This window comes from Stegastes partitus, unplaced genomic scaffold (genome assembly GCF_000690725.1).
Source record: "Stegastes partitus isolate 25-593 unplaced genomic scaffold, Stegastes_partitus-1.0.2 Scaffold647, whole genome shotgun sequence".
Taxonomy (NCBI): domain Eukaryota; kingdom Metazoa; phylum Chordata; class Actinopteri; family Pomacentridae; genus Stegastes; species Stegastes partitus.
The window spans coordinates 315,724-338,463 of record NW_007578378.1 but is presented as its reverse complement, the minus strand read 5'-3'; the positions used below and the strand labels follow the sequence as shown (position 1 = coordinate 338,463).

The 22,740-nt window shown below is 41.5% G+C and overlaps 1 protein-coding gene across 1 annotated transcript; it reads right to left on the bottom strand.

Annotated features, from left to right (window-relative positions):
* Window positions 1–8,140: 8,140 nt before the first annotated feature.
* LOC103363279 (poliovirus receptor-related protein 3-like) lies at window positions 8,141–22,435 on the bottom strand. The gene is made up of 6 exons (XM_008289960.1): window positions 22,357–22,435; window positions 14,401–14,748; window positions 13,265–13,564; window positions 12,099–12,216; window positions 11,648–11,799; window positions 8,141–9,257 (listed from the first exon to the last, which is right to left on the bottom strand). Exons 1-6 carry the CDS (start codon window positions 22,433–22,435, stop codon window positions 8,587–8,589), a joined length of 1,668 nt encoding a protein of 555 aa, XP_008288182.1. The 3' UTR covers window positions 8,141–8,586.
* Window positions 22,436–22,740: the final 305 nt, after the last annotated feature.

Genomic DNA, 22,740 nt, shown 5'->3' with positions numbered 1-22,740 from the left:
CCAGGCTTTCACTGAGTTAGGCAGCTAAACAAAACCTAAAATCTCATTAGAGATAATGGGTATAATGACGGTGGCCTCAATTGTCTTTGGTAACCAAGGTTTCCTTCTGCAGACTCTGTGCACATTCACCTAAAAGGTGGCGTTTAATGCAGCAATTGACTGTTGTTCTGCACAAAACAGACCGATTATGTGCCACCTACTTCAGTCAAGAGGAACAGGTTGGTATAATGGAGAGCTATGACGAATGTAGAAATATATTGATGCAAGAGAACAAGGCTGGTAGAAAAATGTTAATCGTGTAGCTTTTAAAGTGACTTCTTACCTTAAGTTTAAACTAGACATATGAGCAATATACTCAAGAAGTGCATTTAGGTCTGTCACTGTCCCATGATGAAGGATACGTGAAAATCACTTTAGTTTTTAGCCAAATCAAAGTGAAATTAGAGTTTTTGATTGAATATTCTCTGTTATACATACCAATAGACTAATCATTCTTTTTAAAAAAATCGGTTCTATTAGCTGCAGTAGCAGCAGTGTTCAGTGGTGTTACTAAAGTACACCCCAACAGGTTTGTGGACCCCCTAAACCGAGATTCTGTATTGATCATAGAGAATATAGTCAGGACAAGAACTGATGAAATGGTTGCACCTCTTACAGCAGATTTAAACCCCAAACTCTGAAGATAACCTCCTCTGTACTAGGTTAGCTGCACAGCATCATTTGTCATGCTGTACTATAGCAGGTTAAAATTGAGCCACCTTCATGACACTGGGCACCCTGGTCTTAGACTCAACATACCTCAATAACCCATTAATCTTGCTTTGTAGTGCATCACTTTGGTGTCTAACCCTCCAATGTAGTGTTTAATTTGTATACAGATGAGGATGTATGGTCCCCCCCTTGCAAGACTGGCTCCGGCTCCTAAAGCAGGGTTCATCCTATGTTCCCATCTACTGTTCAACGCACCGAGGATCCTGAATAGAGCGCCACCCCGTCCGGGCGTCCATCCCAGTGGATGCATTTGGGGACCAGAAGGAAATAAAAATGTGCTTGGCTTGACACACAGTGTAGCTGTGATATAAAATGAGCAGCTTGCCAATGTGCCTTTTGTTATGATTTTGTTGTATAGTTTCTGTGGTAACCTTGCACATGACTACAGAGGTATTTGTCTAACTAGCTGGGGACTGGGCCAGCTGTAGAGACTAACATTCAACATTGCTGTGTTTAGCGGCACTACAATAAGGAGTGCTGTTTGACTGTCCGTCATCTTTTGTTTTAGTAAAAGGCGTTTAAACTCTTAAGAGACCTCTTTTGGTTATATTTATTTCACTGATTTAACAGCACTTGGGAGGGAGTCCCTTTCCCCTTATAGGGTTAGCCTCAGACATTTTGTTTTGTCAGTTGCCAAAGCTTCTTTGTTAAAAAAGTAATTTATTTAATGAAAAACAACTGGTTTAACAGTGCTTTCATTCCCTCTCACAAGTTGGTTTGCAATAAACACAGTTGGAGGCTCAAGTTAAAACGGCTACTGGGTGGATGCTAGTTTTAACCGCAGCAGTTACCTTCCTTTCTAAACACGTATAAATCCAGTTTGACACAAACACAAATGCACCTTTCACAGAACATGATAAACATGACTACATTACAGAAAAAGTTTGGGTAGTTATGGGCTTATTGACCAGATGAGGACTGAAATCATTGTGATATCTATATGCTAATTATGAAGCTAGCTAGAAGTTAGCTTAGCTTTGAAGTCACTGAAGTAGTTTCGCACCTAGATTAAAACCACAAATAGTACTTTTCACACTTTTTTTGTCAAGACTAAATAAACAACATATAAGTAATAAGCTTTAGAAGTGTGGGTAAGTAGAATTTGTTGCTGTTGGACAAAGCCAGGCCAGTTGTTTCCACCAGCTTACCATCTTAATGGTATGCTAAGCAGCTGCTAGCTTTAGCTTTAAATTAAAAGGAAAAACACTTGATTACTGTCTAATTTCTCTCATTTTTGGCAGGAAAGCAAGTTAGTGTATTTCCTAGCCACTTTTTTTTCCTCTTTTTTTACAAGTTTAACCCTGTGACATTTAAATTACTGTCAAAACAAATGACTTATGGTGTATTGACACCTCAAGCACTTGCACAATGGTGCTTGTTTAGTGATTGTTTTGTATCCATGTCTGTCTTGGATAGCAATTACGTACGCAACTATAGTGGTCAAACAAGTAGGGAAACATAACTGGTACAATAAACTAGGGCTGTTGAAGTTGAGTTACAACATCCTGCATCTTTAAAACTCAGTTATTCTGAACCTTTCTCCGCCCATCCATGTCTCCACATTGTTGTTTCTCAGTCTTTTGCACGCGGGTTATTACAGCGTGTGCTGAATTAGCTTTGTCAGACCATATGCTTGCATATGCTCCATTCTGTCCACTGAGGGGATTAGGATTAATCGTGATTAAGATGCATTAAACTCGCAGAACAGCACGCTTTGGCCAATCAGCAGTAATGTGTAAAACTCTGAATGTGCGACACTGGAGGACAAAAAGGTGACAGGGAAGGCAAAATGTGTAATGGTCAATCCCACTTGATTTAGCGGTTCAAGTAGGGAGAAAAAAAAAAATCAATAATGTGCTGAGATAAGAATTCTAAATAACAGTTCAATTATGATGCAGATTAAACAAGCTGGGATTTCTGTGCTCGCCCCTGAAAGCCACTTCTTCCCCTCCCCCCTTCTTTCCTCTCCTCTCTATTCATGCTGTCCTCTAACAGTTTAGAACCATTCGATTACCTTTGATGGCTGCTGAACTATGACAAGGGCCTCTTGAGTTGATCAAAATGGCTTTAAAAATGTAGCTCATCAAGCTTGCTGCTTTAATGCCTGGTGACAGATGTTTTCAGGGACTTTCACAGTGTGATAAGGAATGAAAAAAAAAAAAAAAAGCAATGCAAGGAGCACCTACAGGAATTTATACATGAGTCTAAGTCCACATCAAATAAGGTCCTTGTGAATGGTCAGATCTGACTGCTTGGGAAATGTGTTTTTTTTTTACATGCTTTAGCTAAAAATACGATTATTTAGGACAATTGCATTGTTCTGTTTTGAGTTTTTCCTTCCATTTGAGCTTTTTATTGTTTCAAATACCATCCATTCTGGAGGGGCTTGGATTACTGGTGTTAGTGGTGGATCAACTGTCCCCACACTGGAATCTGGCTCCAAGCTCTTTCTGTCCCTTGCAAGTCTCTCCTACTTCAGCACTTTATCACACTAACATCATCGCTTGCAAAGCCAGGAGAAGTGCCTGCTGATGCCCAGCGAGGTCAGAGTGGCAGACAGACTTATTATAAATTAAACACAGCACACATCGTGGCCTGAGCAGAAGTAAGGGAACAAGTGATGGCAAGACATACCACCACCACCCCCCGCTCCCCTCTATTCTTAAACCTCAAGGGTCACGCTATTGCCTAGACAACAGACCCCACAGGGAGCAGATGCCGGTGTAACAGGGTGGGGGAAGGAAGGTTATTTCAATATTTTCTGTTCGATGACGGTGACAATTTGATCCCACCTCTGCCGGGGAGTTGGTATCAAAGTCTGTGCCTCACACACAGTTGTCAGTGCTGCATCCCTCTGCGCTGCCTGAGACGTTTGCTCACTCCTTTGTGTGTTGTGAAAAGTATCCTTGGAAACTGTTGTGTCGCAGGCAAAAAGCAAATCCGCTGATCTTCTACACGAGTGTCTCAAACAAATTCAAGCAATGCCGGCTGACATCATTACTGCTACTGAGCTGCTCCACCATGTATTTCCAGACTGAGCATGCCCCGTTTCAAGGTCAGAATGACAGCTGCAGTGACCATGATAAGATCTGTAGAAGGCAGAGAGGTCAGCTGAAATGAAGACTTTTAGGGGAAGTGTGTCTAGAGGACCTGGAGTGCAAGCTTAACAATGTCAAGGTCACATTGGTGTGATACGTCCTCATAGCCAGAGGAGCTCTCTGTGGTGCAGCAGGGCGTAATGGGCCATTTTCAGTTCCAGCAGCTAATTCTCTCTTTCTGCTCTCGCCTTTCACAGCAGCACAGTTAACCTCTCAGCTCCACGCAGGCCCCTGCATCCGTCTCCCTCCGCTTTTCTGTGGCCAGGTAGAGCTTGTAGGAAGACAGCCTCCATCAGCAGCTCCAGATGAGCTTGTTGCCATGGGGACAGTCAATGGGCTGGAGAGTGGGGACTTCGGGCCAGTCAGAAACACTCAGCGTTTAATTTTACCAGCTGGTAGACAGTGGGAGAAAGACATGGGGGTGGGAGGGTGGTGGATTCACAAAGGAGAGGAGCTGTAGGGGAGAGCGAGGGCCTTTCTGTCCGGAAACAAAGCACACCGGTGAAGAGGTGGCTCTGGGTGTCCCCCCCCTGACCACAGGAATACCAGTGGACAGGGACAGTTCAGGCTTACAGTATTGAACCAAGCAACAAAAGCTGTAAATGAACACACTAAATCATCATTTGTTAATAAAGAGTAATAAAGAGAAGATAAAGTGAGGGAAAAATGAGTTTGGATTACATCATGCGCAGCGTCCCACATACGCGTACTGGTTTGGGGTGTGTGTGTGTGTGTGTGTGTGTGTGTGTGTGGGGGGGATGTTACGCAGCGTTATGCGTTGGGGAGCTAGAGATGATGTCATTTATAGATGAACAAAGAAGCCGAGACTGAGCAGTCTGAGTAACGGCGAGCTCAAAAAACCTCCAGAGAAAAGAACTCACAGGTGCTAAGGTGCTTTATTGAACTTAAGTATCTCAAAAAGATCGACAAAATAATGCTCCACTGCCGTCACTGACATAAATATTTTTTTTTTTCTTCCAGAAACTTACATTTTCTCCCGTATGTACAAAAACAAACATAACCACAAGGTGCTTTTCATTGACAATGTGAGACCGAAGCTAATTCTTCGGTCCTTTGAACACCAGTGACTCTATAGAAACCAAAACCCCTGACAGGTACCTGTGAAGTAGAGAAGACGTAACTAATTTTACATCCAAAGTCATTCAAGCTTTGTCTTTTTGTGTGTGTGTGTGTTTTTTTTTAATGCCTCTAGGTCTGCAAATATACTGAGTCATTTACTGTCATGTGACGAGGGCAGAAAAGTGAATATGGCACTACGAATTCCTCCTAACACACAATATGCAGTGAAAATCAACACAAAGACGCAACAAATAAACCTCAAAGAGCAACAAAACAGGTTCCATAAGTAAACAATAAGACATTATTTATTCTTCTAGGTATCTAAGGCACTAGTTGTATTTCTCAACCCAAAATGAAGGACTTTTTTTTTTTTTTCAAGGTAGGGATATTGATGACTGATTTCTATACAAAATGTCACAGTACAAAAGAACTTCATTAATCCAGTTGCAGGGCTCCAAACAGACGAGCCAAGCGAAAATAGTGTATCGATTAGAGGAATTTCCGTCTTAGTGCATAGAAGCAAACACAAGGGTTCAGCCTGCCGTGCTTCCTCTTGTTTTCTGCATTTGTGTGAAAGTGAGCAGAAAGGCAGAATGAATAGGTGTCAGCGGCACGCCAAACCCAAAAACAATACTTTTAATTAGTCAATCTAAATGAGGCTATGCAGCCAACAAACTGCCAGCTGTACATTTAATTCCCAATAAAGGGTCGGTTCACCCACAAAACACACACATTCTCACCTAAACATCCCCATGGGTCGGATGCTTTGCCCAAGTTCTGAGATATTCGTCTACGCCTCCACCCCAGTACAACAGAGGCGGATGGAATATTGTTTGTGATGCTTATGACGCTGAAAAGCAGTGCTGAAATTTAACAGCAAAACATCTTTGCAGAAATTGCACCCTTGGTGCTTTACACAATTCACACTGTAAATGCTTTTCATTCAAACCACTCCCTACCAAAGAAATGGTGCGAATGAAAATGTCTGATAGTGTGTTTTGGATTTTATGAAAGACATGAAAATATTTCAATGCTTTTAGCACCACAGATGATATTCCCTTAACCTCTATGGTACAGGGTTGGCAGCAGAAATCTCAAAAAGATGGAAAAAGGGCACATTAGAGGAAAATGCTTTGTTTTGATAAAGTAGGGAGATGAATTCTTTCAGTAACATGAACATTAAGGTGGTTACTGAAATGTGCACCTTTTGTCTATGGAGATAAATTACTTCTACTGTACTGCACAGCATTCCAAACAACACGGATTGCCGTTAGGGGTCATATTCTCTTGCTTGCAAGTTACAGTGGCTCATTATCAAATCTCATGATGACAACTGCGGCCTATTCACTGCACAAAATTCACACCCTGACAAATAATTAGTGAGGGTTCATAACAACATAACAACTAATTCCCAATTCGACAACTGTTACTGTAATATTAAAGCATCTTTTCATTTCTATTTCAGGCTACAAGACCCTGTATACAACAGTGATACGTTAGTCATTTATATAAGCTAAGGATCAGTTGTTATCTAGTCAGTAATACTTATGTGAGACGCTGCCATCATCATATTTATACATAAACAAATATTTGGCATCTGGCAGCAAATATTGTATAGGTGACCATACTACTAAAGTTGGCATGTATTCACAACTAGTGTACATGAAAGAAATTGTTGGATCTCCTCCATGCAGTCTGGTAAACAGGTGCATGTGCCAAAACAACGTAGATTTTATCTGTATACAAAAAGCGATATTCGCCTTGGAATCCACAATAGCTTCGTCTACGTTAGACTCCTGCACTACTGGGGCTCCACCGCCCGATGACACACACAGGTACAACACTTTGTCCTCAGTTCAATCACAGTACTTGGTTTGTCCTGCAACATTTGAGAGTCTTGATTGGCAATAAAATGTGACTGGTTACATATGAATGCAGATTTAATTGTAAATCCAGCCTGAAATATGTTTAAAAAAAAATAAAAATTAAATAAAACACATGGTGTATTATTTTATAGCTACTTGATCTAATGAGTGCAACAAAATATAGCCTGTCCCTGTGCTGTGGATGAAACGCTGAGTCAAAGTGCTGATAATCACAGGTGAGAGTGACAACACATCCATCACGATAAACTGATTTGTCTACATAATGTATATTTTACTGTGTCAGTCCTACTAAATGTTAAATTGTAAAAGAACTAGTGAATGTGAGAGCATGCAGTTGCACACTCTAATAACGGATAAGGGACAATAATCCTATTAATGCCTCAGATTGTAACTGTGACACAGTCAAGTCTTGTTTCTACAGATTACTCAGACCAGTGAAACTAGACCATCAGTGGCTGACTGTGGTAGAGTGTACTGGCGGCATTCTTGAATGATTTCATTGTGCAACTAAATACTTTGTGACTAGGAGGCCAGCGTATGGTGGCTGCCATACTGTAGCCTGCTTTAAACAATGCCCCTGCTGATAGCACTCCTGAATTTCCAAGAGCCCTGGTTTGGTGCCAGGGTTCAAATTCTCAAACGGATCCATTATCATTGGACAGACAACAGGATAATGCAGAAATAAGTGTCTAACTGAGTTATTTCTGCTCATTTTGACTCAGACAATTTTGTGGCAGTTTTGCACACTAAGGCTTGACCTGTATGACAAACCAAGTTTGTTGTTACAGTGCATGGTGGACCGTTCATGCAGACCTCCTGCTTGTTCTTTTGCCATCTCTCCCTCCTGGGGATATAAGACGAGCTGAGAAAATGCAGGTGAAATGCTCTTAAGGTTCACACATCGCCAGGACATTCAGTGGTCAAGTCCTCAAGCTCACAATTCTTCTACTGTGATTTACATAAGCGTAGAGAGTTCAAAAACAAAACAAATGGTCTAATGATTTAGTTATCCATTATAAAGTTCTGCAAAAGGCATTGCAATACATTTTATGACCATCAGTGTGGCGCGGTCATCAGTCAAGTAGGGACCAGATTTGTCAGGGAGATAAATCTTCTTTTAGATAAATGTGTCTGCTATGGCTCTGCTGTGTCTTACTGAGTTTTGGTAAAAGGACAATCTAAATTTCATTGATTTACAGCCAGTCTTGAATTCAGTACTATTCTTGAATATCAGCTAATCACACTGAGAGGTCAGAGGTCTTTTGAACTAATGTGTGTGACCGTATCAACACATACAAATACAAATGATCTAGTGTCACAAAAAATTGGGATTTTGTAGAAATACACGAAAAACTTTCTTCTAAATAAACATGTGATCTTGAAGCCCCCAGGGCTTCCACTCACAAGACATTAGTAATGCTAAATAAAGTGTGGCAGTCCATGTAGTAAGGCAGAGACAACACATACATCACATCTCTTGTTAGTCTCTACACACACAAACTAGTGGCATGCCCAATTCTGTTACCATGGATGTTGACTGTCAACCTGGTTGTACAGTTCATAGTCTGTCCACATCAAAAACAGAAACATCTCAAGTGTCGACCAGGACACTTGAACAAAACAAGGGAACTAAAGAAAAGAGATTAGTCAACAAGTATGTGCGTACAGAAGAGAAGTGTTTCTTCCTAACTTAATTAACAAAACCTTTCAATTTCTGTTGTATTTCTGCTCCCTCAGAGCCAGGTAGCTTGTCAAACATACCACTCCCTACGTGAAATGACTGAGCCATCTGTGTGCGACACATAATCACCCTCGGGACCGCTATCGTAGCAGTCATCTGACAGGTAGGGGGAGCCGTTTCCCTGTGGTTTAGGTGAATGAGGGTATCTGGCACATCGGGCTGGCTGTGGAGTTGAATATTGTGCGTGTTCATGATGGTGATTCTGCTGATGGTTGTGGCGATTGCTCTCCCTCATTGCCCTAGTGTACCCATTAACGGGATACTCCTCTCCGTTATAGTTGCTATGGTGACGGCGGTCACGCTCATGTTTGAGCTGGCGGTCGCCCCACTCCTCTCGGTCGTGGTCTCGATGGTTCGAGCTGCTGCCAGCTTTGGTAGGATGGAGTTCATGCTGCGTGGGGGCCTTTTGAAGATCATTGGGGCCCAGGTACTCCTTGGTGTAGTAGTTCCCATGAAACGTCTGTTGTTTCCGCAGGTAACACACGCCAACCAGAGACAACAGCAGTAGCAGGAACAAGGCCCCTCCCACGGCCCCACCCACTATGGAACCAAGATTACTTTCAGGTAGGGCTTCAAGGGTGGGGGAGCTCAGAAGGACAAGGCCTTTCTCATCCACAAAGGTGGAGGGGGAAGAGCCAGTTAGGACAGGAGCGGTAATGGTGGAAGGCATGGTGGGAGGATCTAATGGAGGGAAGGAGGGTGAGAGGGGAGTAGAGGGCGAAAGGGGAGAGATGAACAGACAGAGAAGCAGAGAATGTCAATGCCAACTACATCAGCATTTTACCAAGAAGGGATAGGTTGACATATAACATCAACTACACTATGGCGTACATGCTCACAGCAGACATTTCTTTAGAGCTTCTGTGCGCAGCCTTTGATTGTTACACAGATATTAGTACATAAAACCTGAAAACCTAGAGTTTGGCACAGTGGGCTGACACACGATATGATGGACGAATGAGGAAGCTCGTCTCCAGCAGGGTCTGAGCAGAGCTTCATAAAAGTAAAGAGCAGCGTTTCTTTACAAGCAACAGCACTACATCCCTGACAAGTTCAGATTACCACGACAAGAGTAGTAGTGTAGTGGTTTTCCTCCAAGATAAAAGCCACTCATCACAGTACTTACAGATCTGACATGTCTCAAACAAGAATCCACTAACTCTTTTAATGTTTTATTCCAATTTATATGTAGTTTTCACTTTGGTCAAAGAAGGCCATGTTGTCTTGACTTCAGAAATCTCATACGCTGATAGAAATCTTTGAAGTCTTCATGTTTCTGTTCTTTGATCAGAGTGAATAGCTGACAGCTAGAAAATGACATGTTTTTGGATTAGTGAATGCAGAAAATCACAGAGATCCTTGTTTTATTTAAATCTTTACAAATATTTTAAGAGTGTGTTGTTCTGCATTAGAGTTTGTATTTTATGCTTCTAAAATTGTGTTTGACTAGAGATTCAGGTGTCCATGCTTGTACCGTTTTATTTGTATGCAATAAAGACACTTGAAAAAGTGATTCTGCATATCTTTGGAAATTTTGAGGCCGAGTACAAAAAAACCAAAGACTACTGAAGAAATCAAAGAGTATCTTGTACACAAGTGAAAAAATAAATAAATAAATAAAAATCAGGGCCCTCACACACAAAGGTAAAAGAAAAACATATCTTTAAGTATTTAACTGAAATTCTTTTGTATTTTTCCTGGCTACCACTTCGCACCTGTGAATCTAGCACATTTTAGTAACTATCAAAGTAACTTGTAACTGAGATAATGTATGCCAGTATTTTTGATAAAGGTGTGAACACATGGGAAAGCAGGCCATATCTCCAGACAATTACAATTAGGATGAATGAACAGTAAAAAGCATTTTTAAATGTAGATGTCCAGTCATCATATATTCTTTTACATGCAGAGAAAAACGTGCCTTAATGACCGGACATGAAAAAAAATGGTGTCAGGGATCTCTCTACATTTCCGTTTTATATATATATATGGTATGTTTTATTGCGTGAGAATGTCCGTTTAAGACCCTGGTTAGCGAGTATATTTTTCACTACGCCACGAATGAAACGGCAAAGTTGAAATGAACTGGATTAGTGGTTATAGCCACCAACAGACCATCCAAAGGCTGTAATCCTAAGGAGCTAAAGTAATGGAAAGAATCTGAGGCTAAAAGCTTTAATGGTGCTGCTAAATTGCTCTGCCACTTTAACCTCTGTGCCAGGCCAGATGTGAGGCAAAGATTCACATCTGAGAGATCAGAAACATGAACCCGGAGGTCTGTAGTCTAAGTATATAAATTGTACTACTCCATGTGGAGGCAGTGCACTGATGTGAGCACACCCACAGCAACACATACAATGAAGGGTACACCAACATGCGTAAGCTTGTGCACGCCCATACAGGTCCTCTCAAAGGAAAATGAAATATGGATGATAAATAATAAATAAGAGTTGAAAAGAACTAGTTAATGTTTTATGAATCTGGGACATCATCTCACAGTCAGGCTGCAGGCTTTTGCCTCTTACTGCATGACACATGCAGAAATAAAAGAAACACAAGAAGAAGGCGAGAGAGATGAAAAAGAAAATCACATCATAATCAGAACTTCATTCAGGAAGAGAGTTTCCAAAGGCAAGACAGATCTTGTGAAACCAGAGGAACATGCTCATCATACACAAAGGAGAGACGTGACACACTTAGATGCCAAGCCAGCAGGACAGAGCAGAGGCAGTGCACTGTGGGCTGAAGAGGCTCTAACTATTTGCAGCTGTTTGGCCCAGGAACTCCCCTTCTGAACATCTGGAGACTTAATGTTAATCAAGGCTAATCAGCATGCAATTATGGCTGAATCTAATATTATCAGTGGCAACACACTTTTACCATGGGTGATTGCTTGATAAGACTGTCAGTATGTACAGAATGGGCGAGAGTGATACAGTGTCACATTTCAGTTTGAAGGACAATGTCACAGGCAGTGATACCCTCTATGACGCGCATGCACGCACAGTGCTTCCTAAGGGATAAGGAGGCAATAGGAGTCAGCTGTGTTCCGGTGTGTATACTCCGCTCACCTTGTATGAGAATGCGCACATCCCGACTGCGGAGGTTGATGTCATTGGCAACCTCACACCTGTAAACTCCAGAGTCATTCCGATGGAGGGGACACAGGAAGAGCAAAGTGCTGTTTATTATTTCCACCCCTTCTGGCATTTCACTGTCCAATCTGGGTCACAAAAGGGACACAAACATTTAGACACACAGACAAAAACAAATGTCTTCAAACTCTAAGTAAACATTTTAAGATTTTGGATGACTGTGAAAACGTTTTTTTAAGGTTTACAGAGATGACTTCCCAGGCCACAGCTCAGCTTTTCAGCGCATGTCCTTAAATTCAAAGTTCAAACTGTGTATCACCTAAATACACTTGGAAATTATTCACCATTGTTCTTTCAGTGTTTGGTACGGGAGTGCGTTAACTCAAGGAAAACAGATAATGTCACATACAGACACACAGATACACACCTGATCCATCTGAAGTGGTGAGCCGGTGGGTTTGCATTGGCTTTGCACGTCATTTGAACATTTTCTCGTCCCACATACCAATCTCCATCATACCCCACAACTGAGATATCAGGAGCAACTATAGCGAGAGAGAGAGAAAAGACAAAACAACATTTTGAGACAGGACAACAAACTGGCCAGAAACACTGAACAACGTATCAACAGCCATTTTCGATTGTAGTCAGCATTTCTGCACTGTGCCTAGTAAAACCTTTTGGCATACGGAGGCTATTCTATGGAATACTAAGGTAAATTTGTAAATGCTAAAATATGTGCATTGATAATTCTTGTAGACACTCTGATGCTGTACGTAGTCTGAGCTCAGTAACGTCTCAACAACACAAGGCCTTCAGGATGCAAAGTAATCTATAAAAATCAAAAACATACTACAGTGAAGAGAGAAGCAAAAAACTGTCTGTTATGATGGTTCTCACAATTCAAAGCAAAAATCATTTACACTATTCCACAACTGTGGGCCCAGACGTCATGTTTTTTTTTTCCTTGACAGTATTTTGACAGAGATTTATACTACTCTAGCTCCTGTGCTGGTTTGCATTTGTTTCACAGCAAGCCACCTGTTCTACAAAGTACAGGATATTATTTTATAGAAAAATAAGTGCTCTATTTTACCCCGTGTCATATATTGAATCAAAAAAATAGTAATTCTTGAAAGTTGTCATCTGTCAAAAACAGTAAGTCAGACCAAAGAGAAATGCATGCGTCACTTTACTCCTTTCCCATGTCTGTCTGCAGCTGGTACGCAGAGACGCATTTGTGCTGCACAAAGTACAGACATGTACTCTAACATCTATGGGGACTTACTGACAGAAAACATTTTCACTTCTGACAGTTTAGGGACACATTTGGGCATGTGCTGACATAAAAAAGCCTAAAGATATATTGGATTTCAGGAAAAAAAAACAAAAAAAAAAAACTGGAAACAACAAGGACAGCCCTTCTTAAACCATCATTAATAGCTGTAAGGAGCCTGCATGAATTCTGGGAACTGTTGGAGTGCTTCAAATGAATTGAAATGAAGCAGAATCAATTTTAATCAGCAATTTACTATATAGCTCTCCGTCAGTTGTTAATTTGTTAGCCCACATGGCCACTCATAAGGCACCCACACTGCACATTGAGCTGGTAGGGGATCCTGAAGTCAGTCTGCAGAGCCGGGTGGCGGACCACACAAGTCAGCGTGTGGCCCTGGACGTGGCGTGTGGGATGCCAGATGTAGCGCACTTGTGTGCTGGTCGTGCCGTTGACGTCGTCGAATAGCTGCACTTCTGACTGGCCAAAAAGGTTGGACTCCCAGGACACCTCGGCAGGGGGCCGAGCTCGCTCAGCGATGCAGATGGCCACCACAGTTTCATTGCCACCATCGATCAGGGCGGTCGAACCAGCAGACACATAGACCTTTGGCTCCACTGTGATTCAGAGAGTGACAAGGAGAAGAAAAGAGAAAAACAACAAAAAAAGAATTTCCCAATTAGAATTTCAAGAGCCTTCTAAGGTTTTTTTTTAAACTGAGTTAACCGCACTGTTACATTACGTCTGTTTTTCCTGCATCGTTAACTGCATTCTCTTCACTTCTGTCATTCCACTACAACTGAGTCCAACCCATCATTAGCAGCTCTAGCCACCCCTGTGATCTGTTCTGTGAAAACAGACTGAGTGAGTATACACACACTCTGTGTTTGTGAGCCAGCAGTGACAACCTGTGATCCAAATGAAAACAAAAAGGGTAATCCCTTCAGCAAAATTGAAAACAGCACTGGAATCTGCTCTTGCTCTCCATCTGAACAAACGGCCTGTAATACAAGAACTGCTAGTAGACAGTGACCAAACTCATGTTTTCTGGTGCTGCAAAACTAATTCCCCGGCCTCACCCGCTCTGGAATTTTCCATTTTATCCCACTGACGACTGGAAGAAGCGCATGTTCCCAGTGTAAAAGGGGATACTTATAAAGTGACAAGGTTGAAAAGACAAAGGCATACATCAAATACCATAATATCGTGTTAATGTTCATTATTTTTTATTGAAATGTGTTGTTTAGTTACATATATGCATGGATATGTTTTATATCTTTATTGGATGTAATTTTCACCAGTGAAATAAACTTCACTGCACTGAACATCGTACCATTGTCAGTCAAAGTCATGTAAATTAATCTGAAAATATCTGATTGATTGGCAGTGACTGATGTCACCAACAGGAAAATGTAGTTTATTTTTGAAGAGTTAGACTGAAACACATACGTACCTAGCACATTGACAGTAGTGGAGGCTTGAGTGTTTCCCAGAGGAAACGTGGCTACTTTACAGGTATAGATCCCGACGTCAGAAAAGCCCACGTTTTCCAGTACAATGGTGGCGTCATGAGAGGAGGGCGAGCGAAAATACAGGCGATTGATAAACTCCGGAGGGATGGAGGTGCCAAACTCTGGGTTGTAGACAGCCACTGTGACGGATCCTGAAGGCAGACGGCGCTCCCAGGAACTCTGAGTAAGAGTAAGGTTTGTGCCAACCTCCACCCTGCACTCTAATGTTACATTCTTCCCCAGCACGGCACTCACCCTCTGAGGCACCACCACCTGACTGCACCACACACCTGCCAACGAGACACACAAAACAACACTGTCATGTACAATCACGCTGTTTATTTGCAAACAGGCAAACACCATTAATACATTATCTGGACACCTTAATCAAGGACTAGAGCATATTAATCCCTGCAAATGGAAATTTTAAAATGACACACAAAAAAAAAGTCATTATGCATGTGTACCCAAGCTGAAGCAATTAGTCGACTGATAGAAGTTTCCTCTCCAAGACGACTCATAATCAATGAATGAGAAAACTGAAATTACAAATGATGGTCATTGTCAAAAAAATATCTGTTAATTATTTGATATTCTTGATTAATTAATTAATCACTGTACATAAAAATCTATTAAGTTACAGAAGACTTGGAAAACCAGTACACCGTGGAATCAAAACCGCTGTTTAATGTTTTCTATCCATCAACTAACTAACTGACTAATTGCTTTAGTTCAAGCATCTCAAATGTGAGGATTTGTTACTTTTTTATGTTTCATATCATTTTGAAATGAAAAATGTTTGGGCACTGAACTCCTCAGAGTAAAGACATCTAAAGATATCACTGAGCTCTCAGAACAGTATTCTCACAGAGTCATCCATCTAATACTGAGTCAGAAACACGGGCTGTAGATAGAGATTGATGAACACTCTGTGACGTCACCAATAGGTTTTCTGAGGAGCAGTTTTAAGCTCAGTGTGCTGGCGCTGGCCGCCACCAACTTGGCAGTACTTGACTCCTCCTAACTCCCAGCTAATCCAAAAATGGGCAAAGAGGTGGAGCATGACGGCAGCTGAGTTGGCCATGGACTGACCTGTGACAGCAACCATCTGTCACTCCATAATTATACATAACTTTAAGCCTTAATACAATTTAAATAAGTGAGTTATATAAAATCCACCCCACCCATGCACTAAAAGGGAAATAACAAATCAAAAAGATCCTTTTTTTTTCTGTGCCAGGCTTTGAACATGTTTATTTCTGCTGTAAAGTTGGCCACTTTACCATGAGGGTCTATGGGGAGTGACGATTTTGGAGCCAGCCTCAAGTGGCCATTTGAAGAGCTGCAGTTTTTGGAACTCACGCGGTGGCTTCATTTTTCAGCCCTGGAGGCAGCTGCTTGGTGAGCAATCACCAATACTATGATGGCATCAGCGGGGAAAGGGTATTTCTGGTGTTGCCTTTGACGTCAGTCATTAAAATCCATTTCATATCCGTACAAGTTCAGTACCATCTGACATCTGTGGGTATCAGACTGGAATCAAAACTTGATACCACCACAGCAGGCATGGGGCTCTTCAACAAATACACAGCTTACTGTGTGACTCAGTGTTCCCATTGATGAATTTGTTTTGTCTCTATAGACTTCCTCCTCCTGACCTGAATTCAGGAATTAAAAGCAGCCTGTCTGTACGTCTTTTGTCCAAATATAACTAACCCATGCACTCTGTCACCTGCACTTGTCAGAAATGTGGCATGTCTTGAAAGCAGGAGCTCAATGTCGTGCTGAGGAAGGTCAAAGGGATATGAAGAGAACAGACTGCGACCGGCAGGAAAAAAAAAAAAAAAAAAACCAAGGGAAGAGATATGCTAACATAATGATGACATCATCGCTGAGAGAAGAAAAGAAGGCTGAGAGTGAGGAGAGACGAGAGCGAAGTCACATATGAAACACAGTGGGAGGAAACGTATCACGAGGATCCCTGTACACAAAAAACTGATGAACTACGTTACTGATTTGAAAAGAAAATATAACACTATTCGATTGCCACAGCCTTCAACTAGATCACTAATTGCAACAAGCTGCCAGCAGGAAGACATCATCATAAATCAAAACCTGCTGCGCTGCTTGGCAACTGACTCCAAATATTCTATTGTTGTTTTGCCAAAAACAGCTCACTCTCTGATCAATCTCGCTCTAAAAGGCCATGTCCTCAAATACTGGCAGCGCTAAAGGAAATTTTGCTGCCCCTAAAGTATGAAGTACAAATGTCTTTATTTATTTAGTCTTTGAATGTTGCTGTCTGTGGAATGAAGTCTGAATTTGTGAATCAATTGTGCTTATTTGTCAGTTCTTCCATTTTTCACAAACATTTTATAAGCTTGGCTTGTAACTTTCAAAGTCCAGATTGTTGCCACAACAAAACCATATGTAGTGTGACTGATTTTTGTAATTATTGTACATTGGCAAACTTCAGCATCTGTCGTATGTTGTCCAAGATTAAGCAGAAAATAAATATCTCAACACAAGCTTATTACATGTGAATATTTTCTGGTTAAGCTGAACATCTTAAAGGTTGTGGACAAATCAAGACTTTTGGGTTTGTCATCTTGGGCTTTGAAAAACACTGTTCCACATGTTTAACCAGTTTATTGCCCCAAAACTAATTCATTCACCAAGAAAAATAATAATAATTAAAAAATAAAAAATAAATTAACAGATTAATTAATAATGAAAATTATAGTTAGCTGTAGCCCTAATTAAATCCTAATGTCATATTTTCTGTATACGAGGTGTCATGAGTCATTTCACAGCTCATACAGAGAAAGGCCTGCAGACGTTGGTTACTGGGTGTAGAGACTGATAGAAATTTATGCAATTTCAATACTTTCTGAATCCACTGTCTCAGTGCAGCAGCAGCAGGGAGATATTCATCTGTGTGAGCACTATTCCTGAATTTATCTGCTACTTAGGGTTATACTCACACACACAAACACACACTTGGCCATCTGATTTGACTCAGCCTGCTCAAACATCATATTAACTTCAGATGAGCTTTGAAATACATATTGAGACAAAAAAAGACGACGTCATCATTTCTGTTGGAAGTTAGGAAGGGACTTTTTAATGGTCTGTAGAAAGCGATTCTTTAAAAGAAATCCATCCATCCATCATCTATACACCGCTTAGCCTTGGAATAAATCCTCCTACATCATGGCATCCTGCATTATTGGTAAATTAATTTGACATTATTACACTTAGTATTAACATGATTTCACCATTACTGTTAAGTTGCTTGCAAAGAAGCACTTCCATCTGTAGCGAGTTTTTTTCGTCAAACAAAACAATGACATGCGAGTCTATAGAAATCTGGATCTACTTTAGATGATTTATCAAAGTGAGATTGTCTGCGTCTTCTCTTCCACTGTTAGCTTGCAATATCTATCAGTCTTTTCACAAATGCATGGCACGACATAAAAGAGCTAACTCATTAGGTCAGAGCTTAGTGCTGTTGATCCCTTTTAAGTTTAGAGCCCTAAAAAAAAAAAAAAATACAAATGCCGGATGGACAGAATGGATGGTTTGAACGAGCCAGCAGCAGTAGAGCTATGCTACAAGAGGCTTATCCCACATTTCCCATTACACACAGTTCTCAACTTCCTCCAAGGAGGAGCGAAGCTGTTCTGAACACAAAGGGATAGCCCCAAGCGAATGTTTGCTATTGGTTCAGTTGCTGAAGTTAATTAGCGAGTCACCCCAAACAGAGTATCCTTGAAACGAAGGATCGAGTCAGGTGAAACAAGGAGGCAGAGAACTGAGAACACATTTAAATAAACTGGTACCTAATTGCAAAAACTGTGCATGTCACCACAAATGCCTTACAGCAAGGTTAACAAGGGCACACCATAAAAACATTAAATAGATTGTAAAATAAAAATCTATATGTGAAGAAGTGGGATCATGGACGCAATACATTATTCAGACTTTCTGAATGAAATCCTAAATCGCAATATTTGCCCCACTGCTGAAACAGTCGAGTGGTTTGTATTAAAAGCGTTAAATGCCACAGCTGAATTCAGACGGCAAATACTGAACAATATTCTGTAAATAACCATTTCCTGGAGAAGAAAGCCAATTTTATGAGCTATTTAACGATAAGACTGGAATTCCAGCAGAGTGAGTGGAGAGAAAGCAGCATTTTCCCTGCACTGAATATGTAATGGAAGAGGTATAGCGACTGTATTAAATTTTTATTGGTGACATGACGACAACCTTACATAAGCGTGCCCTCGTTTTCTCCAACTCAGAAAAAAAAAAAGTGATGAGAATAAGGGCAAAGTCTATCTGATCTTATGTGCAGCCTATCTTGACATAGCAATAGTGATTCCTTCTTTTCATGCTCGCACTGAGAAAGAAAAGAAATTGTTTTAAGTTCTTGCAGCCCTTATATCCTCAAACAGAGCAGCGTCTGTAGACACTCTCAGTTCGGTTTGCAAATTCAACACTATGTGTCTCATTGACACACAGAGTAGAAAACAGATTATAGATATCCTGGCATCAAGGACACATTGCTCCCCGGGGACACTCGGCTGCTCGTTCTCACTTTAGTCAATATTACCTTCACATGCACCACTTATGTGGCGGCAAGTGTATTAATATGTGTATCTTGCTAGAGGGCAGCGTGTCTTGTTAAAAGCGGAAATCAGAACATAAACGGTGATGGTGTTAGGGTGGAAGTGGCAGAGCCAGCTGTGCAGAGCAGGCAAGGACTGAACAGTCGTTTAATAGCCTGATACTATCTCACCTTCATATCAACTTTGGATTCACATGCAGACTCCTGAACTGGCTTGGTTCTGTTGAGCTGTCCATCAGTCGGGAATCACCCGAGGACCCATTCATTCAGCACTGAGCTAACGTGTCATTGTGTGCACTATAGGTGTCTACCTATAATGTGGAGTTTTTCAGCTCCACTGGTGCAGAACTATTTGCATCTTGTGATTTATTGACAGACACACACACGAACACAGAGTCGTAAATTGTCGCCCGTTTCCCCGGCGGACACTTGACCAGCTGTGAGTCTGAGCAATCGACTAATAAAAGTCGAGTTTACGCTGTCACTGCACCGGATGCAACGTACGGATGCAAAACTCTGTTTTGCTAAACCTGCACTGTACGCAAACTTAGTACCGCCAGATGTGAACTTGTTTTGGATGCTATCCTAAGCAGCCATCTGCCACACCAAACTCACTATGTTATCACAGTGTTGTGCTCAACAGCACATTATTGACTGGCACACAAACTCCTGCGTTTTCTTTAACCTGCAAGACTTGAATGTTGATTTAGTGAATTAGTGTTTTAAGTCATGCATGCTTACTAAATGGTTGAACCTATGACACATAAACGCAAACTGATGCCAACGTTCCTCCATGGCAGCTGGATGTGAACACACAAATGGTTTGCTAACAGGTTAAACATTTCAACTTTGGAAGATGAAAATGGCTCCATTTCTGTCAGCTTATTGTCATGTTTTTATTCTCACTGTGGCCAGCAGTAAAATTTGATAGTCGGTACATACACCATTGAAATTCCACAATTCTCTGAACCAAAAACAAAAATTAATCAAATGAATGTGTTTAAAAACAAACTATTTGACAATGTTGCTGGTCAGGCAGAGTGCCAATACATATGGACGCACAACATTGTATTTTGACAAGTGTCTACTGATGATATTAGTAGCACCCAGCTCACACTAGAAGTTATTCCAACATCAGTGTAAAAAAGATAGGATTTAGAAAGCATTTGTGAAAACTGTGTGGAGCATTACAGGTGCTGTGATTTGCAAATAATGACAAACATTTTAGGACATGAACGTTTGGATGAAATGTTGTTGACGTAAAGTTAAAAACTGAAACTTAATCATGTTCATTTCTGCGTCAAACCAGAATGACTTCTTACGGTGCTTCGATAGATTTGCCATGTTGAGTTCGACATGCTCTGTGACACTGCTAGCACCCTTGCTTTTAGTAATCCAACTTGTCCCTGATCATCTAACTTTAACGCAAAACTCTTGGTGCGTTTATTCCCTGAAGTAACCTGTTGCCTTACCTGCACTTGCCACTGCTATCACACACATATTGGTGTTACTGCCCAGTATCTTGGGCAGCATCTATGTTGCCTCTTATACTTTCTATGCTATAAAAACAACAAACAAACACAGATTGTTGTCACATTGTCAGAATTTTGGCACAAACTCTGTTCTTGTGACGCTTCTAGGGGCCAGAAATACAAAGAATGCAGCTTTATTGAAACTGTGTGTTTGGGTGAAATACATTAAGGTGCAAGAAAACAGTTGGTTCCCCTTTAAGGCCTAGGCATTATTAGCTCTAAGGATGCTGGCATCTATTTTGCATTCAACAAATGCACAAGGTCAAAGCACTCATTTCAATGTACAGCAGACATAAACTGAACCTAAACAATTGGGCACCTGTCTCCGCTCCTTACTTTCGATTTCCTAAACTGAATAGGATGGGGCTTTGGTGTCTCAGTAATGGCATGAGGGGACATGCAGTACGTGAATAATGTTGCAAAGGATCTCTGGGTCACTTTGCTCACGTCACGTGTTTAACAAAAGAGTTATGGAATCTTCACTGGGTTTTGTTCTCGTACGGGAGCTTCTCTTCTCTGCACACTGTCCGGTTGTTTAATTGCGAGAGAGGCCCTCTGCAACATCAAACACTGGTCTAATGCCGGAGCATACACACAAGTTTCGTGGGATGTGCAACATACCCACTTCTTTTTCCACTTTGTTGCATATAACTGCATCACACTGAAAGATGCCCAGTCAACATATTACTTCTCCTACCTTCAGATGAGAAACAGTGTGGGTGAGAAACAAATCATCTGACTGGATTCGCAGTAGCTGGGTGATGGTTATACCTGGCTGCAGAGGCACGGCACATAACTATCCATTATCCTTGGGCACAACAAAGATTTAATCAGATGTGATTTACATGTTTCTAAGTAGTGCAGTCTGTCTAATTTGGCATGTCACGCCTGATAAAAACTTGTCCATATGCTGTATATTTAAAAAAGCTGCTTGATAACTAATCTGATTGATTCGTGACTAAGTTAATTTGGACATGAACAACACAACCAGTCACGTATTGTTACACTGAGTCATGCATCAGACAGTTCTGCTCAACTGTTATATTCTTGCTTTTGAGGTTTTTATTTTTAACAAAGCAGCTGTGCACAAAGTTGGCGTGTTTCAGGGTGGAGTTAGTGAAGTGCCCGCTCCTTGATTAAACCGTAATGAGCTCAGGCTCCACTGCAGGCACATGGTGGCTGACCCTCATCCGGACCTGAGGGTGCTGCATTAGCATTGTCTTCTCTGCTCACACCAATCTAAGTTCCTCAACATTTTTTTTTATTTTTTCTAAAACTGGAAGCGTGACGAGCGTCATAGCATCACATTACTTTAACAGAAAATGTTTCTGGAGCTAATATGGCTGCCGGTGAATCTGCACTGACCCAAGTGTAGGTTGGGTAACGGTATATGTAACTCAGCAGGAGCTCCTCGGCGGGTTCCGTGGACCGGTTCTATGGCAGCCTCCGGGTCGCACCATCATCCGCGCTGGTGGCGCTGGCTAGCTGCTAAACTCCGAGGCGATGAAGTGAACTTGGAACCAAGTTTCAGTCACTAAATAACGCCCGCTAAACTTGCCGAACTTCAGATAATCCCCCGCTTGAAGCCCGGGGAGGAGGCGAGTTTCTACCGACTCCAGCGCTCAGCTTTCTGCAGGATGCGCGAGACAGTAGTCGGCTGCCTCACAAAACTTCTGTGTAACGTTGAAGGAACAACAAAAAAAAAAAACTAGCGCAGAAAATCCAGGACTCACCTGTAATACTGCACAGAAGGTGAAACAACGCGACCTTGCTCTGCTGTCCGAGGTAACTCCGGTGTGAAGACGGTAACATTTTCAAAGGCAGTGCAGTCGGCTGCTCCAGGACCGAGGCGTAGGATGCATGCCAATTTAACGGTATGTGCCGAGCAGTGGAAGCTCCTCAGCAACAACTCCGAACTGCATGTGGACTGTACCACCTGCTCATCGCGGAGCGGGGGGACCGGGAGCTCACCTGACAATTGAAGTAAACGGTCATCTGTCGAGGTTCTACAACAACCTCCCCCTGGAGGAATAATCCATTAATATACACATTACGTCATCTCTGTTGATAACCCGACATATATTGATTCATCAGATCACTTTTTTCTTTACTGGCAC